The following is a 16976-nucleotide window of genomic DNA, read 5'->3' as shown; positions in this document are numbered from 1 at the left end:
TCCTTCCCAACTCCCATTCCCTGGCCTATTGCCTCTATTCATTCCAGGAGTGAAAATATTCTGTCTTAATTTCTCCATCGAAGGTGGCACCGATTGGGATCTGCTGGAGTTCTTGTGTCCCACTGCGCTAGCATCTCTTGTTAGCTACCCCACACCTTCATTGCCATTTTCATTTTGCTGTATGCGGAAATTTGCAATCCCTTGAGCTGTCCACCATTTTATCTTTATTTGGAAGAACTATAGGAGATTGTTGGGGGTTAAACTTAAGCCACAATTCCATCGCGAATGACGCACGTGACACATAGAATGAAATTGATAAAGAGATCTTTGGGTTCTGCTGATACAATGGGCCATCTGTACAAAACTGGAGCAATATAAAAATCCTGCAGTGGAAATGTCTTCATATTGTCTGTCGAATAGAGTATGTTCAGTATTTAATGTTGTATTGGAGAGTGCTGTAATGATGCTTGTAAGAATGCTTCTTTCAGATGTTACCTGGTGAAATGTGTGCACAGAATGCGATTGAATAGAACTATTAACATTAGTAAAAGAGGATTGTCAGGGCTAGGCTTGGGTGAAGTAGCAGAGTGCTAGACCCTGAGAAGGCTCATTGGGAAATCCAGTTGAGATGTCACTGAGCCACACAGACAGGGTAGCCTGATCTTGAAAGCCTGGTTTGTGCTGAGTAGGCTGAGGGAAGCTCGAATAGAGGTTTTCAAGAATATAAAGGGATAGGGCAGACCACAGGGAAGATGTGTCCACTTGTGGGTCATCATTGTTAGATGGTGGTGGTGGTGTGTTACAGTCCACATGCATACTGCAGTCTGGAGCTATGAATAGCGATTTCGAGGCTCCAAGTTGCATTCCATCACGTGACGGAGTAGCAATTTATGCTGCTCTTACTGCCTGTGATGGAAGGATTTGTGAGTTGATACTCGCCCTGTTTGGCCACATTATAAGTGCACCTTCCTTGGCCAACAAGTCCTGGGGTGGGACTCATTGCAGAGCTTCTGACCCCGAGGCAGTAAGATCGCCCACAAGGTCCATATAAGATATCTGCCAATAATTCCAGTTGACAATTCTGGAGAACACTCCCTGCCCATAGAGCAATTCTGGAGAACACTCCCTGCCACAAGGAATAAATAGTATCAATGCATTTAAGGGGAAGCTGGATAAACGCATTAAAGGAGAGGGGATTAGAAAGTTTTTGCTGATGGAGTTGGAGGGAGGTGACGGGGACAAGGCTCGTGTAGAGCATGGAGCGAATGGTCTGTTTCTGCACTGTTCACTTCATAACAGTTAGTAAAGATAAGAACTGTTGAGACATCAAACTTTAAAATCGATGGGATAAATTCATTGAAATTTGACCTTGTGGCAGTGAGCTGCGATGCATATATAAGACCACATCTCTGTTGTGCCAACTCTCTGCCTGCACACAAGTGTTGCTGGCTGCAGGGCACATGGATTTGGAAAATGAACCCTTTCACCTTTTGTGTTCGGGTGGTGAGGGCAGATTGAATGGTAAATTTGAAAAAGGGAATTGGATATATCTTCAAAGGGGAAATATTTTAAAGGCAACTGGGAGGCCTTCAGGTTCAATGGGCTGAATGGCTGCCTCCTATGCTTTGTGATTCTGTGTAAGATTGATCCAGAATTATCGGAGAAGGAATAATTTTTCACGAAGACATACACAGGTATATCGTAGTGTGTAATTATAAAGTAGCCTTTTGTAGAGCAGTTCATTCATGGCACTCTTCCTGCAACAGTCTTTGCTCATCAGCTACTTACCTGTTTGACAAGAGATGCTTTAATCTTATGGCGTAAATCAAAACTTCCTTATTTAAACTTTTGCTTCAATTCTTCCACTGAAATTTAAAAGTGCCTCTAGTGCATTGCACATCTGTTCTGTTTGATAATTCCAGCTGTTTCTGTGCCCTACAGGCCAATTCTACGATTGAAATTCTTTCTTTTTTTTTTTAAAACAAAAAACTAATGAGAAGTTTCTGCGCTGTTGTTTTTTTCCCCCCTTTTGTTTTATCTAACTAATAACTATCAGACTTGCACAACTGCTAGCAGCAGCAGCAGTCGCAGCTACATGTCAGGGATCTTGAGAGGTTTGGATGAAACCACAGCTCCCTTTACCAATAAACATTTCCAGGGAGCAGCTGCGCCGCACGCAAGCGGGAAGGAGACGGCAGAGGTCGCCAGGTCGGAGGTCAAAGGGAAGAAGGCCCCCGGTCATGGCTCTGGCCAAAGGGGACGAAAGCCAGGTGGCGGAAAGAGCACGGCCAGTGTTGCCACGGTATCATCAGCAAGTCCGTTTCAGCAAGGTACCATCCACAATTGGAATTTCTTTTTAATTCACTCGTGGGATGCAAGCGTCACTGGCAAAGCCAACATTTAAAGTCCATCTCTAATTGCCCTTGAGAACACCCTGATGAACCCTTGGAAACCCTGCCGGCCATGTGGTGTAGGACAGGTGCATCCACGGTGATGTTACGGGAGAGGGCGTCCCAGGATTTTGACCCAGTCTACTAAGGGGTAGTTGGAAACAACTTGTGTGACATACTGGGCCACTTTGCAGGACATTTAATGCCAACTCTCATTTGTGCATTATCTTTAACGTCCCAAATCACTAAGAAATACTCTGTAACTTCGACTTGCACATCGGTCTATAATCTGCTAAAAATGACAGGTTTCTTTCAATTGAAGGACAGTTCGTGAACCAGTTGAGTTTCTACGACAGTCTGGCAACTTCATGGTCACTTTTACGGAGGCTGTTTTTTTTTATTTCCAGCTTTTCTTAACTAAATTAAAATTCTCAAGTTGCCATGGCATGGGTTTGAACTCCCAATCCTGAATTATTGGGCTCGCTAGTCCAGTAACATTACCAGTACCACATACTCGAGGGCAATTAAGGATGGCAATAAATGCCAGCCTAGGCAGTGATGACCCGCATCCCGTGAACGAATAAACAAAAAAATATTGATTTGCTGATCTCCGCAAGGGCAGCAACGTGGTATTGTGCTCCGTGTCCCAGGGTTCGGGTGGGGAAGTAGCAGCCCGCACAGCAACTCCTGAAAATTGTCTGGTTACCAGGGATGGACATTGGGGGTGCCAAGCGAGGGCAGGATTGTGTCCTGCTTGCAATGAGTCTCGAGGAGGAATAGCTTGTCTACACAGCCACTCTGGGTGGTGGGGAGGCTTGGTCAGCCGGCCTGGATAGCAGGAGAGGGCATCTGTTGCCTAATAGGATCCCCGAGAGGAGAGAAGAAAAAAGGGAACTGATAAATGAAATGGTGGGCATTAGGATCGATGAGAATGGTGCACAGGAGGGGGCGGCACAGTGGTGCAGCAGCAGCATATCAAGGAAGTAATGGGAATGAATGTAAATATCAACAACAGCAGTTTGCATTTATAGAACCTCTTTATTGTAGTGAAAGGTCCGTCTCGACACTTTTTTTTGAGCTTGCATTTTATTGACTCAAGTTTCAAGTCCTTTTGTGCCTTCCCATTTGGAAGTTTTTGCCCATCTTCAGGATTCAGTATTGGATCCTGAGTAGCACTTGCGGCAGCAAAGCGTTCACTTTACTGAGACCATCCCAGTCCTGTCACCAAACAGTGGGCAGTGTTTGCACAGATGTATGGACCTCCAATTTCATCCACCTCTTCCCCCAATTTCTTTGCAGCTCCCATGATACTTTGTAGGAGTGTTCTGAAACAAATCTTGACATTGAGTCACATAAGGAGAAATTTAGGCAGATGATCAAAGCCCCGGTCAAAGAAGTAGGTCAAAGCTTGGGTAAGAGAGTAGGTTTTAAGGAATATCTTCAAGGAGGTGAGAAGGGTACAGAGACGGCGAGGAAATTCCACAGCTGTCAAAAGGGGGAACGATTGAAATCACCGATTCCCTCAGAGGCAGGAATTGGAGTGAAGATATCTGGGAGGGTTGTAGGGCTGGAGGAGGTGACCGAGATAGGGAGGGGTGAGGCCCTGCAGAGATTTGAAAATGAGTATGAGAAGTTTCAACTTTAGTGGCTGCCAGAGGCGTGTGTGCAATAGAAGGACAGCCGCAAAGGAGTGACGGATGAATGGAACTTGGCGTGGGGGAGTGCAGAGGTTCGGATGTGCTCACCGTTATGGAGAGTGAAAGATGGCAGGCCGTCTAGGAGAGCATTGGAATAGTCAAGTCTAGAAGTAACAATGCCAAGCATGGGGTATTCAGAACTGATGAGCTGGGGCAGAGTCAGAGTCAGGCAATGTGACGGAGATGTAAGTGGCCAGTGTTGGTTATGGTGTGGATCTGTGATGAGAAGCTCACCCCAGACGAGGTATGTCCTCACTAGGTGATAATATTACACATGTTGTTGCTTATTTTGTTTTGACAGTGGCCGGGGACAAACTGGAGAGGATGGAACAATCAGTGTGGTGGCTTTGCCTCATTATTTAGCTGATAGTTAAAGAGGTTAATGATTTGGCCGACATGGAATGTTACAAGGCAGTAATATGAGTGAAAGCCTTTCCACCCAAGTTATCCAAATAGGGTAGAATGTCCATCAAATTGTTTCTTGAGGTTAAGTCTCCAATTCTGAGCCAGGACGTACCAGGGCTCAGTTGTTGATTTAGTTAGCGTTCGACTCGCAGATCCTGTTTTAACGGCAGTGGAATTAACAGTGAGAAGTGTACAGAAAAACTGATTTAACAGCATAGGCCTCAGAAGCCAGTGAACAGACATTAGCCATTCCGACTCCAGATCAACAATTTAAAGTAAAGCACAAGGTCCCACGGTATGTGACCGTCACCCGGACTCCATTCCTGATGTCAGAAACCGATAACACGCATCAACACTCACTTCCCCACCTCTTTTTGTCAGCACACGCACAAACGCCCCCATATATACATGGACACGGACGCACAGTCACTCAACCACACAAACCGAAACGGTAGATCACAGCTGCCCGCCCAGCTGAGCGAACCAAAGTGCCTTGACAGGAAGTGCTGAATAACCAGTTAAAAACATTTAAAAAATCTTTCAAGCCTTATGCGAAGTCGAGGAAATGAGCAGTGTGAGTGTCGGCCTTGTTGGTTAAGACGGCATGCATCTGAGTCAGAAGGTTGTAGGCTCAAACGTCACACCAGAGATTTGAGCATAAGCATCACGCCAGTGCCAGAGCAGTACTGAGAGACTGCTGCTGCACTGTTGGAGGTGCCGTCTTTCAGGCTGAGATATCAAAACCGTTACCCTATCTGCCTTCTCAGATAGACTTTTTAAAAATAAATTTAGAGTACCCAATTATTTATTTTTTTCCAATTAAAGGTGGCCTGCACATCGTTTGGGTTGTGGGGGTGAGACCCACGCTGACACGGGGAGAATGTGCAAACTCCACAAGGACAGTGACCCAGTGCCGGGATTCGAACCCGGGTCCTCAGCGGCGTGAGGCAGTAGTGCTAACCACTGCGCCACCCTGCTGTCAAGCCCCAGTGTCCTGACCAATCTCTATCGAAGTCACTGAAGTAGATGATCTGGTCATTATCACACTGCTGATTGTGGGAGCTGTGCACAAATTGGCTGCAGTGCTTTCTACATTACGATAGTGACTATACTTCAAAAATACTTCAGAGGATGTCAAAGACTTTGGGATGTCCTGCATTCGTTAAAAGCACAATCTAAATGCAAATCTTTTTTCGTAGACTGCTAATGCAGTAGGTGCCATATCATCAGTCATTATAGCCATGGAACGTCTGCAGACCTGAACTAATACCAATTTTCACCTCCCCTCACCTGAAGATCGCATCACGAACTGGATTACAATTCCATACATGGTAGCGGTTGCCCCGAACAAAGTGAAAATAGCCATTCCTCATGTGTTATCTTCGGCAGCAAGTCTCAACTGGCTGTTTGTCTGTAGTAGACACACTTTAGAATCCAGTTCTCGCCCAATGTCAGGACATGGGCATTTTGCAAAGGTGTTGCCATTAATTGGCCTCACGTCTATCACTCCCTGGTTGAGATCAGCTAACTCGATATACTTGGTGGATTGAACCTAGTGTGATCCAGTCTGTCTGCTTCAGTGTATTTACAAATTGCGTCACATCAGCATCGAGCACGGAATTTGACAAGTCACAGAAAATGCATAACCTCACTCTTAATTGCTGCCGTGTTGGCCAGTTGGGGGTAGGTAGAGTTATGAAAAATTGCGGAAGTAGCAGAATCTGATCATTCAGTCCTTCCACCTAGCTCCATCATTCAATAGGATTATGGTGGATCTCCGACCTTAATCCCACTTTCCCAATCGAGCCCGGTAACCTGTAGTTATCTTAATATCCAAAATCCATCTGGAATATGCTTATAGAGTGTTCACAGCCCACTAGTGTAGAGAATTCCAAAGATTTACAATCCCCTGTATGAATAAATTTCTTCTAATCTCAGTCTTAAATGGCTGATCCTTTATCGTGAGACTGTAGGCACAAGATTTGGCCGCTCATGCCTGCTACACCATTCAGTAAGATCTTGTCTGACCTGATATTCTCCCGCATTCCACGTTCCTGCCTGTTCTCCATAACCCTTCACTCACCTATTGTTCAAGAATCAGACTGTCCCAAGCTGGACTATATTCAATGACTCAGTCTCCACATCTACCTGGCACAGAGAATTCACAGCCTTCTGAGAGAAGAGACCCCGGTTCTAGATTCAAAAACCACAGAAACACTCTTGGCATCTACTCCAAAATTCCTGCTAAGAATTTTGTATGCTTCAATGAAATATGCTTCAATTAAGATACAGATCCGCATCGGGTGGCTCGGTAGCACAGTGGTTAGCACTGTTGCTTCACAGTGCCAGGGTCCCAGGTTCGATTCCCCCTTGGGTCACTGTCTGTGCGGAGTCTGCACGTTCTCCCCGTGTCTGCGTGGGTTTCCTCCGGGTGCTCCGGTTTCCTCCCACAAGTCCCGAAAGACGTGCTTGTTAGGTGAATTGGACATTCTGAATTCTCCCTCTGTGTATCCGAACAGGCGCCGGAATGTGGGGGCTCAGGGCTTTTCACAGTACCTTCATTGCCGTGTTCATGTAAGCCTACTTGTGATACTAATAAAGATGATTATTATTATGATCTAATTGAATAGCAGAACAGACTTAAGGGGCTGAATAGGCACCTCCTGCCCCTATGTAAGAAATCAGAAAAAGCTGGAAATACTCAGCAGGTTTGGCGAATCTGTGGAGAGAAAGAGTGTTAATGTTTCAGGTCAATGACTAAACAATTTTTTTTTGTTGAAAAGTCAGATTTCAGGGCTCTTTCAGCTTTTTTCCTTTTGTATTATACTTGCTCCGATGTTCCGTCCGATGCGTTCAAGGTGAGGGGAAAATTCTTTTTTTTAAATTTAGAGTACCCAATTGATATTTTCCAATTAAAGGGCAATTTAGCGTGGTCAATCCGCCTACCCTGCACATCTTTGGGTTGTGCGGGCAAAACCCACGCAAACACGGGGAGAATGTGCAAACTCCACACGGACAGTGATCCAGAGCCGGGATCGAACCTGGAACCTCGGCGCCGTGAGGCAGCAGGGCTAACCACTGCGCCACTGTGCTGCCAGAGAGGAAAATTCTAATGCAGTATGCGACTTGAGAGAATGCATACCTTGCTCTAACTCGCGCCCCCCCCCCCCCCCAACAAGGAGCTGTGTGGTCCAGTTCCATGGCTTTCGGGTTCACTGTCAAAGGAAGTTTCATTGTTTCTTAAACGCTATGTAATTGAAGTGTTTGGAGATGTCTGTCAGGATTGCAGCCAGTAATCCCGTCTCGGGACCCGGCTGATGAACAGACGGGTTGAAGCGTCATCTCGTGGGATTCTTGTGATGTCACCTGAGCCCTTTGATTGGATTACGCTCCTTGTAATCCGCTGTCAATCACCCTGTGTCTCGACTGCAGTCAGCACTCGGGCAGCGCTGCATGGCTCAGTTGGCACAAACACTGTTGTGTTTGAGGTAGAATGGAGCTGGAGGATCAGCGAAGGCCAGTCTCCCTCCGCAGCAGAGCTAACTGTTCTCAGCCCAGCTGCTTGCAGAGGACATCTATTTAGTCATATCTCCACAGGGGTTGTGGTGGTGAGGGAAGGGGATTAAACAGAACTCCCACTACTGTTTATTTTTAAGTCTATCCTCACGCACAATTTTTCCCTTTGGGGAATAGTGGTGAAATGATGGAGGGATTCCCAGGCTCATTATCAGCCCATTGAACCACATCATGAACACTCCTTCCAAGGCCAACAAGTCTTGCCTTGGGAGTTGAATCTGGAGCTTCTTGCCCAGAGGTGGAGACAGTACCATTGTGCCACAAGCCATTCATTCCTGCTACTGATTACTATCCAACAACGATGACTGAAAACTAATCAAGCATGCAAGTCCAATCAACCCAGAGGTGTTGAGACAATTCCACAAAAGTGGGAACATTCTGGCTGTGGCTCACTCTTGAAGAATTGTCCTTTGATTACTTCCTGCATAATGAACTTCCTTAGCTGGGTGACGTTTTTCAAAGAGAAATTTGAAATCTTTTTCTCTACTGTTCTAGAATAAGGACACTGAGGCACCAGAGAGAGTGCAAAAGAGATTTGCTTAAATTTTACCTACGGTAACACAGCTTCACAGCGCCAGGGTCCCAGGTTCGATTCCCGGCTTGGGTCACTGTCTGCGCGGAGTCTGCACGTTCTCCCCGTGTCTGGGGGGGTTTCCTCCAGGTGCTCCGGTTTCCTCCCACAAGATGTGCGTGTTAGGTGAATTGGTCATTCTGAATTCTCCCTCGGTGTACCCGAACAGGCGCCGGAATGGGGCGGCTAGAGGATTTTCACAGTAACTTCGTTGCAGTGTTAATGTAAGCTTAGTTGTGGCACTAATAAAGATTATTGTTATTTGTTCATAAGGAAAGATTAAAACTGCTAGGATACGTTGCTGTAGAAAACGTTTCTAAGGCACAGGTGGAGCTGATAGAGGTCTGAATGAAGGATTTGTTAGGGTAGACATCATGAAATTTTTTCCATGAGCGGGAAATCCAGAACAAAGAACAATACAGCACAGGAACAGGCCCTTCAGCCCTCCAAGCCCGTGCCAACCGTGGTACCTGCCTAAACTAAAACCCTATGCAATTACAGAGTCCAATCCTTCCATTCCCACCCTATTCATATATTTGTCTAGATGCCCCTTAAATGCTGCTATCATAACTGCTCCCAGCACCTCCCCAGGCAGCACGTTCCATATATTTCCCACCCTCTGTGTAGAAAAAACTTTTCCCCATGCATTTCAAACCTATGTCCCCTAGTACTTGACTCTCCAACCCTAGGAGAGAGCATCTGACGATCCGCTCTGTCCATGCCACTCATAATCTTGTAGACCTCGCAAACATGGGGAGAATGTGCAAACTCCACATGGATAGTGACCCGGGGCCGGGATCGAACCGGGGGCCTCAGTGCTGTGAGCATCAGTGCTAACCACTGCGCCGCATTGGGAGAGTACAGTTGAGGATGATCATTTCAAATCAGTCATGATCTCATTGAGTGGTGGAGCAGACTGGATGGGCTGAATGGCCTACTTCTCCTATGTCTTATGGTCAATAAGTGCCAACAACAGCCGCATCCTGTGAATGAAGAACATGGTATATAAATATCAGGCACAGGTTTTGTCGCTTGTGTCACAGAATCATACACTGGTAATCACACACGGAGGAGGCCATTCAGCTAGTCATGTCGTTGCCAGCTCTTAGCAAGAACAACTCAACTGATCACACAGACCCGAAATGTGAACCGTGTTCCCCTCACTCGCGCGCTCTCTCCACAGATGCTGCTGAGCATTTTCAGTATTTTCTGTTTTTATCCTTTAAATTGGTTCTCGATCCCCTTGTACCAAATGGGAACAGTTTCTCTCTGTCGTTGTGTTAACTTCTGTTTAATTCATACTTGACATACTCGCCCAACCCTTCCCCTGACATGTTCCTCACCTGCCAGGGATTAGTCCTCTAGTGAGTTCAGTTGAAGGAATTTGCGTTTAACTCCTTTCATGACCCTGGGACTTCCAAAGCACCTGGCAGCTCGTGCGTTACTTTGGGAATGTTGGGAGCAAAGCACGTGAGTTAGAACAGGAAAGTGCGTTGGACTGTGGGAGGAAACCGGAGCACCCGGAGGAAACCCACGCAGACATGGGGAGAAAGTGCAAACTCCGCACAGACAGTCACCCGAGGCCGGAATTGAACCCTGGTCCCTGGAGCTGTGAGGCAGCAGTGCTATCCGCTATGCTAACCAGGGAGAAATTATTCCTGCTCTAAAAAGGATCGAGAATGAGAGGGCACAGATTTAAAGTGCTCTGTGAAAGAAGCCGATGTTTTGAGAAATAACTGTATCACATAATGAGTGCTTTGGGGCTGGAATACACTGCCTAGTAAGTGTTGTGGAGGCAGGTTCAATTGGGGCATTGGATGATGACTTGAATGGAAACAATGTGCAGTGGTACAGGGAAACGGCAGGAGAATGGCACTGAGCCACGATGCTCATTCGGAGAGTCACACACGATGGGCCAAAAGGCCTCCTTCTGCACCGTAACATTCTGTGAAGTCTTTCTAAAAATGTATTTCCCTCTTTTTTGTTTTTTAAATTTAGAGTACCCAATTCTTTTTTTCCCCCCCAATTAAGGGGCAATTTAGCGTGGCCAATCCACCTACCCTGCACATCTTTGGGTTGTGGGGGTCAAACCCACGCAGACACGGGGAGAATGTGCAATCTCCACACGGACAGTGACCCAGGGCCGGGATTCGAACCCGGGCCCTCAGCACCGCAGTCCCAGTGCTAACCATTGCGCCACGTGCTGCCCTTTTACTTCCCTCTTTAAGTCGCACAGAGGTTCCTGTCGGGCGAAGCAAAAATGAGGCCCTTCAAGTCACTGCACGCTTGCAGGTTAAAGGGCCCTTCATTTAACCAAATCTCCCACACTACAAGAAAAAAATCGGAGAGGACGTTGTTTAGACCCTACGTTTCAAAAGTAACTATTCTTTTAAAAGTACTTAATTGGCTCTAAAATGTTTTGGGACGTCTGTGGGGGGGGGGTCTGCCTATAAATGCAAGTTTTTTTTAAGCAACGTTCATTGCATTTGAGGTAACATTTCAAAACATTCCTGACATATTACCTCTTATTAAAGAAAAAAACAGGGCAGTGTTTTTTTGAGCCAAGTGATAAATTCTGTGTAATGTCTCCAATCTTGCAGCAGTGTTTAACACAGAGGAAAAGCCAGTTAAAGGTATACAATGGGGTGTTCTGTTGGTTTTAATACACACATTTTCGGAGAGAAATTATATTTACATTAATAGTGCCATTTAAAATGATTGAAAGCTCTTAAAAGCGCGAGGTGACACTTGGAATAGCTGGGCGCTGATAATTGCTAGTAATGAGGTGCTAAAGCGATCCACTTAGACAAACAGTTAGAGATTAGCATGTGTTTTAAGGTGAGAATGGGACATTAATAAACTGCTTTAATGACCCCACTGAGAGTGAAACACAAACTGTACACTTTGAAGAAAAATGGCCCTCGTTATTTAACGGAAGGCGACGGATTTTTGCCGCGTTTGGGGTGGGAGGGAGTTTGGTGTCAGGGGGCTTGTGTGTTCTTTACTCTGAACCAGCTTTTAATAAATGGTGCAAAAGTGAAATACCATGGGTGCTGGCAATCAGAAATACAATCAAAAACTGCTGGAAATACTATCCTTAAAGATTGTGTGTCTGTTATTCCATTGCAGGCAGTCTCCTGAGCACCTCCAGCAGTTCACTGCAGCCTCCCCAGGAGGTTGGAATCTTTAGCAAACCTGAACTCCGAGGGGACACTTACTCAGCGGGCCGTAACTCCTCGCAGAGCCCGGCCTCCTACGACACAGCGAAGGCGGACGTTTTCGGCACAGAAGGGAACCTGTCGGGCTTCAACTCTTTGATCCGCTTCACCACTGCTCCCGCAGCGCAGAAGAAGGCCCCCGAGAGCTCACCGGCGGATTACAGGACTTCCAGCGGGATGGGCGGCCCTTCGAGCGGCGGCGGCTACAAGCGGCCCCAGCCGATCGCTGGGGTGGAAGAGGAAGAGACGGTGAAGGAGAAGAAGCACAAGGCTAGCAAGAAGAGCAAGCATGGAAGGGGGAGGCCCAAAGGGAGCAAAAACGAGAGCAACACAAGTTTGGCCATCCCTATCTCCCTCATAACATCATCAGCATCTGACCCGAGCGGGTGCATCAGCAGCCCAGCACTCCCAAAGTTTACAGCATCAACAAGCCACAGTGGAGCGATCCCTAGTCTGTCAATAGAATCTTCACTTCTGGGTTCAGGTACAAACCTTTTTCCTGTTAACTCTTCACTGTTGTTCCTGCAAATGGATGTTGCTACAGATCCCCTAATTGGCTCAATGGGTAAATAAAGCAGCAAATATAGTTTAAAGGCCTCGGAGAATAATAATCTTTATTAGTGTCAGAAGTAGGCTTACATTAACACTGCAATGAAGTTACTGTGAAAATCCCCATGTCGCCTTTCTCCGGCGCCTGTCCGGGTACACCGAGGGAGAATTCAAAATGTCCAATTCACCCAACAAGCACGTCTTTTGGGAATTGTGGGAGGAAACCGGAGCACCCGGAGGGAACCCACGCAGACATGTGGAGAACATGCTGAGTCCACACAGACAGTGACCCCAAGCGGGAATCAAACCCGGGTTCCTGGCGCTGTGAAGCGGTGGTGCTAACCACTGTGCCACCGTGCTGCCCAACCACAGATCTACCAGAGTCAACGTGGCGGTACCGTAGTTAGCACTGCTGCCTCACAGTGCTAGGACCCAGGTTCGATTCTGGATTGAGGGGACTGTCTGTGCGGAGTCTGCGTGTTCGCCCTGTGTCTGAGTGGGTTTCCTCCGGGTGCTCCGGTTTCCTCCCACAGTCCAAAGATTTGCAGGTTAGGTGGATTGACCATGATAAATTGCCCCTTAGTGTCCAAAGATGTGACGGTTAGGTGGGGTTATGTGGATAGGCTGGGGGAGTGGGCCCAGATAGGGTACTCTTTCAGAGGGTTGGTGTAGATTTAATGAGTCGAACCGGTTTCTGCACTATGGATTCAGACTGATGTGAAAATGAGAGTCGCCAAGTCTCCGAGGACCATAGGTTGCTTTCCCCTTTGCGGTGAAGAGCTGACTGGTGATGATTTAACCTGAGGGTCGCCATTCCCAGGCAAGGGGCAAGATTGAGAAGGCAGGATCTTCATGAATAAACTAGTTGGTACAGGAATTGAACCCAAGCTGTTGGCGCCGCTCCGCATCACGAACTAGCTGTCCAGCCAACTGAGCAAACCAACCTCCACACTGATGTAGTCTTTTCCAGCTGTTGCTTCAGGCGTTTTACACAAAGTAACTTGGGCAGTATCAGTCCAGGTACTCGAAGGTGCAAGGCACAAAAGAAAGGAAGACTTGCATTTATGTAGCGCCTTTTCTGACAACAGGACATCCCAAAGCACTTTAAAGGGAGTACAGTTGCAGTACAGTCCCTGTTGTCATCACGGCAGTCACTGTGTGCACAGCAAGATCCCACAGGCAGCGCTGTGATGATGACGAGAACACTCGTTTTTAGTGATGTTGATTGAAAGATAAATATTGACCTGGAAACTGGGGTAACCCCCCCCGCTGTCTCCAAAATAGTAGCCGTAGGATTATTTTATACCCAAATGAAAAGGCAGTCAGGGTCTCAGTTTAACATGCCATTGGAAAGACAGTACCACTATTGAGAATCTTCCTTGAGAATTGATGGGTGGCTTGTGGGAAGAATGGAAATGTATATATTCCTCTAAGACACCCAACAGGAAATGTAAATCAACCATGGATAACAAAAGAAGTTAAAATATCGCATTAGATCAAAGGAAGTGGCTTGGGTGGTATGGTAGCGCAGTAGTTAGCACTGTTGCTTCACAGCGTCAAGGTCCCCGGCTTGGGTCACTGTCTGTGTGGAGTCTGCACGTTCTCCCTGTGTCTGCGTGGGTTTCCTCTGTGTGCTCCGGTTTCCTCCCATAAGTCCCGAAAAGACCTGCTTGTCAGGTGAATTGGACATTCTGAATTCTCCCACTGTGTACCCGAACAGGCATCGGGAGTGCGGCGACTGGGGGCTTTTCGCAGTAACTTCATTGCAGTGTTAATGTAAGCCTACTTACAATAATAAAAAGCGGGGAAAAAAAGAGAAAGAGATGAGGTCGACAGCAAAGGATGGCCAAGAAACTGATTTTAAAAAGGGGGGAAATGTGGAATGTAAGTGCTTCATTAGGTATGTCAGTTGAAAAGATTAGCTAGGACAAATGTGGGCCCATTACAGGTGGAGACTGGAGAATAGGGAAATGGTGGAAAAACTGAACAATTAGTCTGTGTCCAGGGCAGCACGGTGACACAGTGGTTAGCCCTGCTGCCCCACTGCACTGAGGTCCCAAGTTCAATACCGGCTCTGGGTCACTGTCTGTGTGGAGTTTGCACATTCTCCCTGTGTTTGCGTGGGTTTCGCCCCCACAACCCAAAGATGTGCAGGGTAGGTGGATTAGCCACGCTAAATTGCCCTTAATTGGAAAAAATTTATTATTTTTTTAAAAAATTTAAATTCGTCTGTGTCCGTCTTCACGGAGGAAGATACAGAAATTATTTCAGAAATACTAGGTAGCCAAGTGGCTTGTGAAAAGGAAGAACTGAAAGAAATTGGTACAAATAAAGAGATAGTACTCAAAGAAAAAAATAATATGATTGAAAATTGATAAATCCCCCTGGACCAGATTAGCTACATCCCAGATTGCTGAAGGAGGTATCTATGGAGATACAAGCAAATTACTGCGGAAGCTGGAATCTGAAACCAAAAGAGAAAATGCTGAAAAATCTCAGCAGGTCTGGCCACATCTGTAGGGAGAGAAAAGAGCTAACGTTTCAAGTCCAGGTGACCCTTTGTCAAAGCTTTGTCTATGGCGATGCTGGATAACGTGGTGGTCATCTTTCAAAGTTCTATAAAGTTCTGCAGACTGGAAAGTAGCAAGTAAAACCCCACTATTTAAGAACGGAGGGAGAGAGAAAATGGAGAACTACGACATGTTAGCCAGATGTCAATAGTGGGGAAGATGTTAGAACTGTTACAAAGGATGTGGCAATTAGAAAATAATAATATGATAGGACTGAATCAAAATGGATTTATGAAAGGGAAATTATGTTTTTGAAGATGTTATTTGTAGCATAGAAAATGAGAACCAGTGAATGTGTATTTGGATTTTCAGAAGGCTTTTGATAAGGTTCCACACAGGAGGTTAGTGCACAAAATTGGATCACAAGGGATTGGGAATGAAATACTGGTTTGGATTAGGAATTAGATAGCAGGCAGAAAACAGCGTGAAAATAAATGGACTGTCTCACCCTTGTGGTGTCCGGATGGATCCGTGCTGGAGCCACAGTTGTTCACACAAATATTTCCAAATTTGCTGATCGTCACAAAACTGGGTGAGAATGTGAGTTGTGAGGAAGATGCAAGGAGGCTTCAGGGGCATTTGAACAAGCTAAGTGAATGGGAAAGAACATGGCAAATGGAATATAAGTGAATAAGTGTGAAGTTATCCACTTTGAAAGACAACAGAAAGGCAGAGCATTTCTTAACAGGTGAGGGGTTGGGGAAGTGTTGGATGTCCAAAGGGACCTGGGTCTCCTTGTTCATGAGTCACTAAAAGCTAGCACGCAGGTGCAGCAAACAATTAGGAAGGCAAATGAGAGGGTGCCATGGTGGCGCAATGGTTAGCACTGTTGCCACACAGCACTGAGGACCCGGATTTGATCCCCGGCTTGGGTGACTGTCCTTGTGGAGTTTGCAAATTCCCTCCCATGTCTGCGTGGGTCTCACCCCCACAACCTGAATATGTGCAGGGTAGGCAGATTGGCCACACTAAATTGCCCCTTGGGAAAAAAAATTAAGAAATAAAAAAGGATGGCGAATGATATGTTGGCCTTCATCACAAGCGGATTTGAGTGGAGTAAAGATGCCTTGTTACAGTTGTATGGAGCATTGGTGAGACTGCATCTGGGGTGTTTGTATAGTTTTGTTCTCGTTATCTATGGAAAGGCATACTTGCCAAAGAGGGAGTTGAACAACGGTTCACCAGATTAACCCCCCAGGGTGGTGGGATTGTTTTAGGAGAAATTGAGGAAACTGGGCTTGTTTTCGAGTTTTGAAGAATGTGAGGTGATCTCATTGAAACTTAAAAGGAGTGACCAGGTAGATGTTGATAGTATGTTTGCCCTGGCTGCTGAGTCTTGATCCAGGGCGTACAGTCTCAGAATAACGGGCAGGCCATTTAAGACCGAGATGGGAAGGTATTTCTTTATTCCGATTGTGGTGAATCTTTGGAGCTCTCTACCCCAGAGGCTGTGGAAGCTTAATCATTGAGCGTGTTCAAGACAGAAAATCAATAAATGGCATTAAGGGACGTGGGAATAGCACGGGAAAGTGGAATTGAGGTAGATAATCGGCAATGATTAATTCAATGGTTCAATTGGCTGAATAATAATCTTTATTATTGTCACAAGTAGGCTTACATTAACACTGCAATGAAGTTACTGTGATAAGCCCCTAGTCGCCACACTCCGCGCCTGTTCGGGTACACAGAGGGAGAATTCAGAATGTCCAATTCACCCAACAAGCACGTCTTTTAGGACTTGTGGGAGGAAACCAGAGCACCCGGAGGAAACCCACGCAGACATGGGGAGCACGTGCTGACTCTGCACAGACAGTGACCCAGCGGGGAATCGGACCTGAGACCCTGGCGTTGTGAAACAACAGTGCTAACTGCTGTGTTACTGTGCCGTGCCTGGTTTACTCCTATGATCCCCTGTTTTTTATGGCGCAGTAGGTCAGGACAGGGGTGGGGACTTTATTCTGAGGTTGAGACTGAAGCGAACACGCCATGAGACAGGAGAG

The 16976-nt window shown here is 46.4% G+C and overlaps 1 protein-coding gene across 1 annotated transcript in view; it reads left to right on the top strand.

Annotated features, from left to right (window-relative positions):
* The window catches only part of LOC140398613 (protein AF-10-like), a 243298-nt gene that overhangs the window by 155543 nt on the left and 70779 nt on the right, over positions 1-16976 (top strand). Inside the window, 2 exon segments of the mRNA XM_072487458.1 lie at positions 2057-2330; positions 11769-12341. Coding sequence (XP_072343559.1) covers positions 2057-2330; positions 11769-12341 — 847 coding nt within the window.

The sequence above is a fragment of the Scyliorhinus torazame genome, chromosome 21 (genome assembly GCF_047496885.1).
Source record: "Scyliorhinus torazame isolate Kashiwa2021f chromosome 21, sScyTor2.1, whole genome shotgun sequence".
NCBI lineage: Eukaryota > Metazoa > Chordata > Chondrichthyes > Carcharhiniformes > Scyliorhinidae > Scyliorhinus > Scyliorhinus torazame.
Note: the sequence above shows the minus strand (reverse complement) of the source record. Positions and strands in the feature narration are given on the sequence as shown.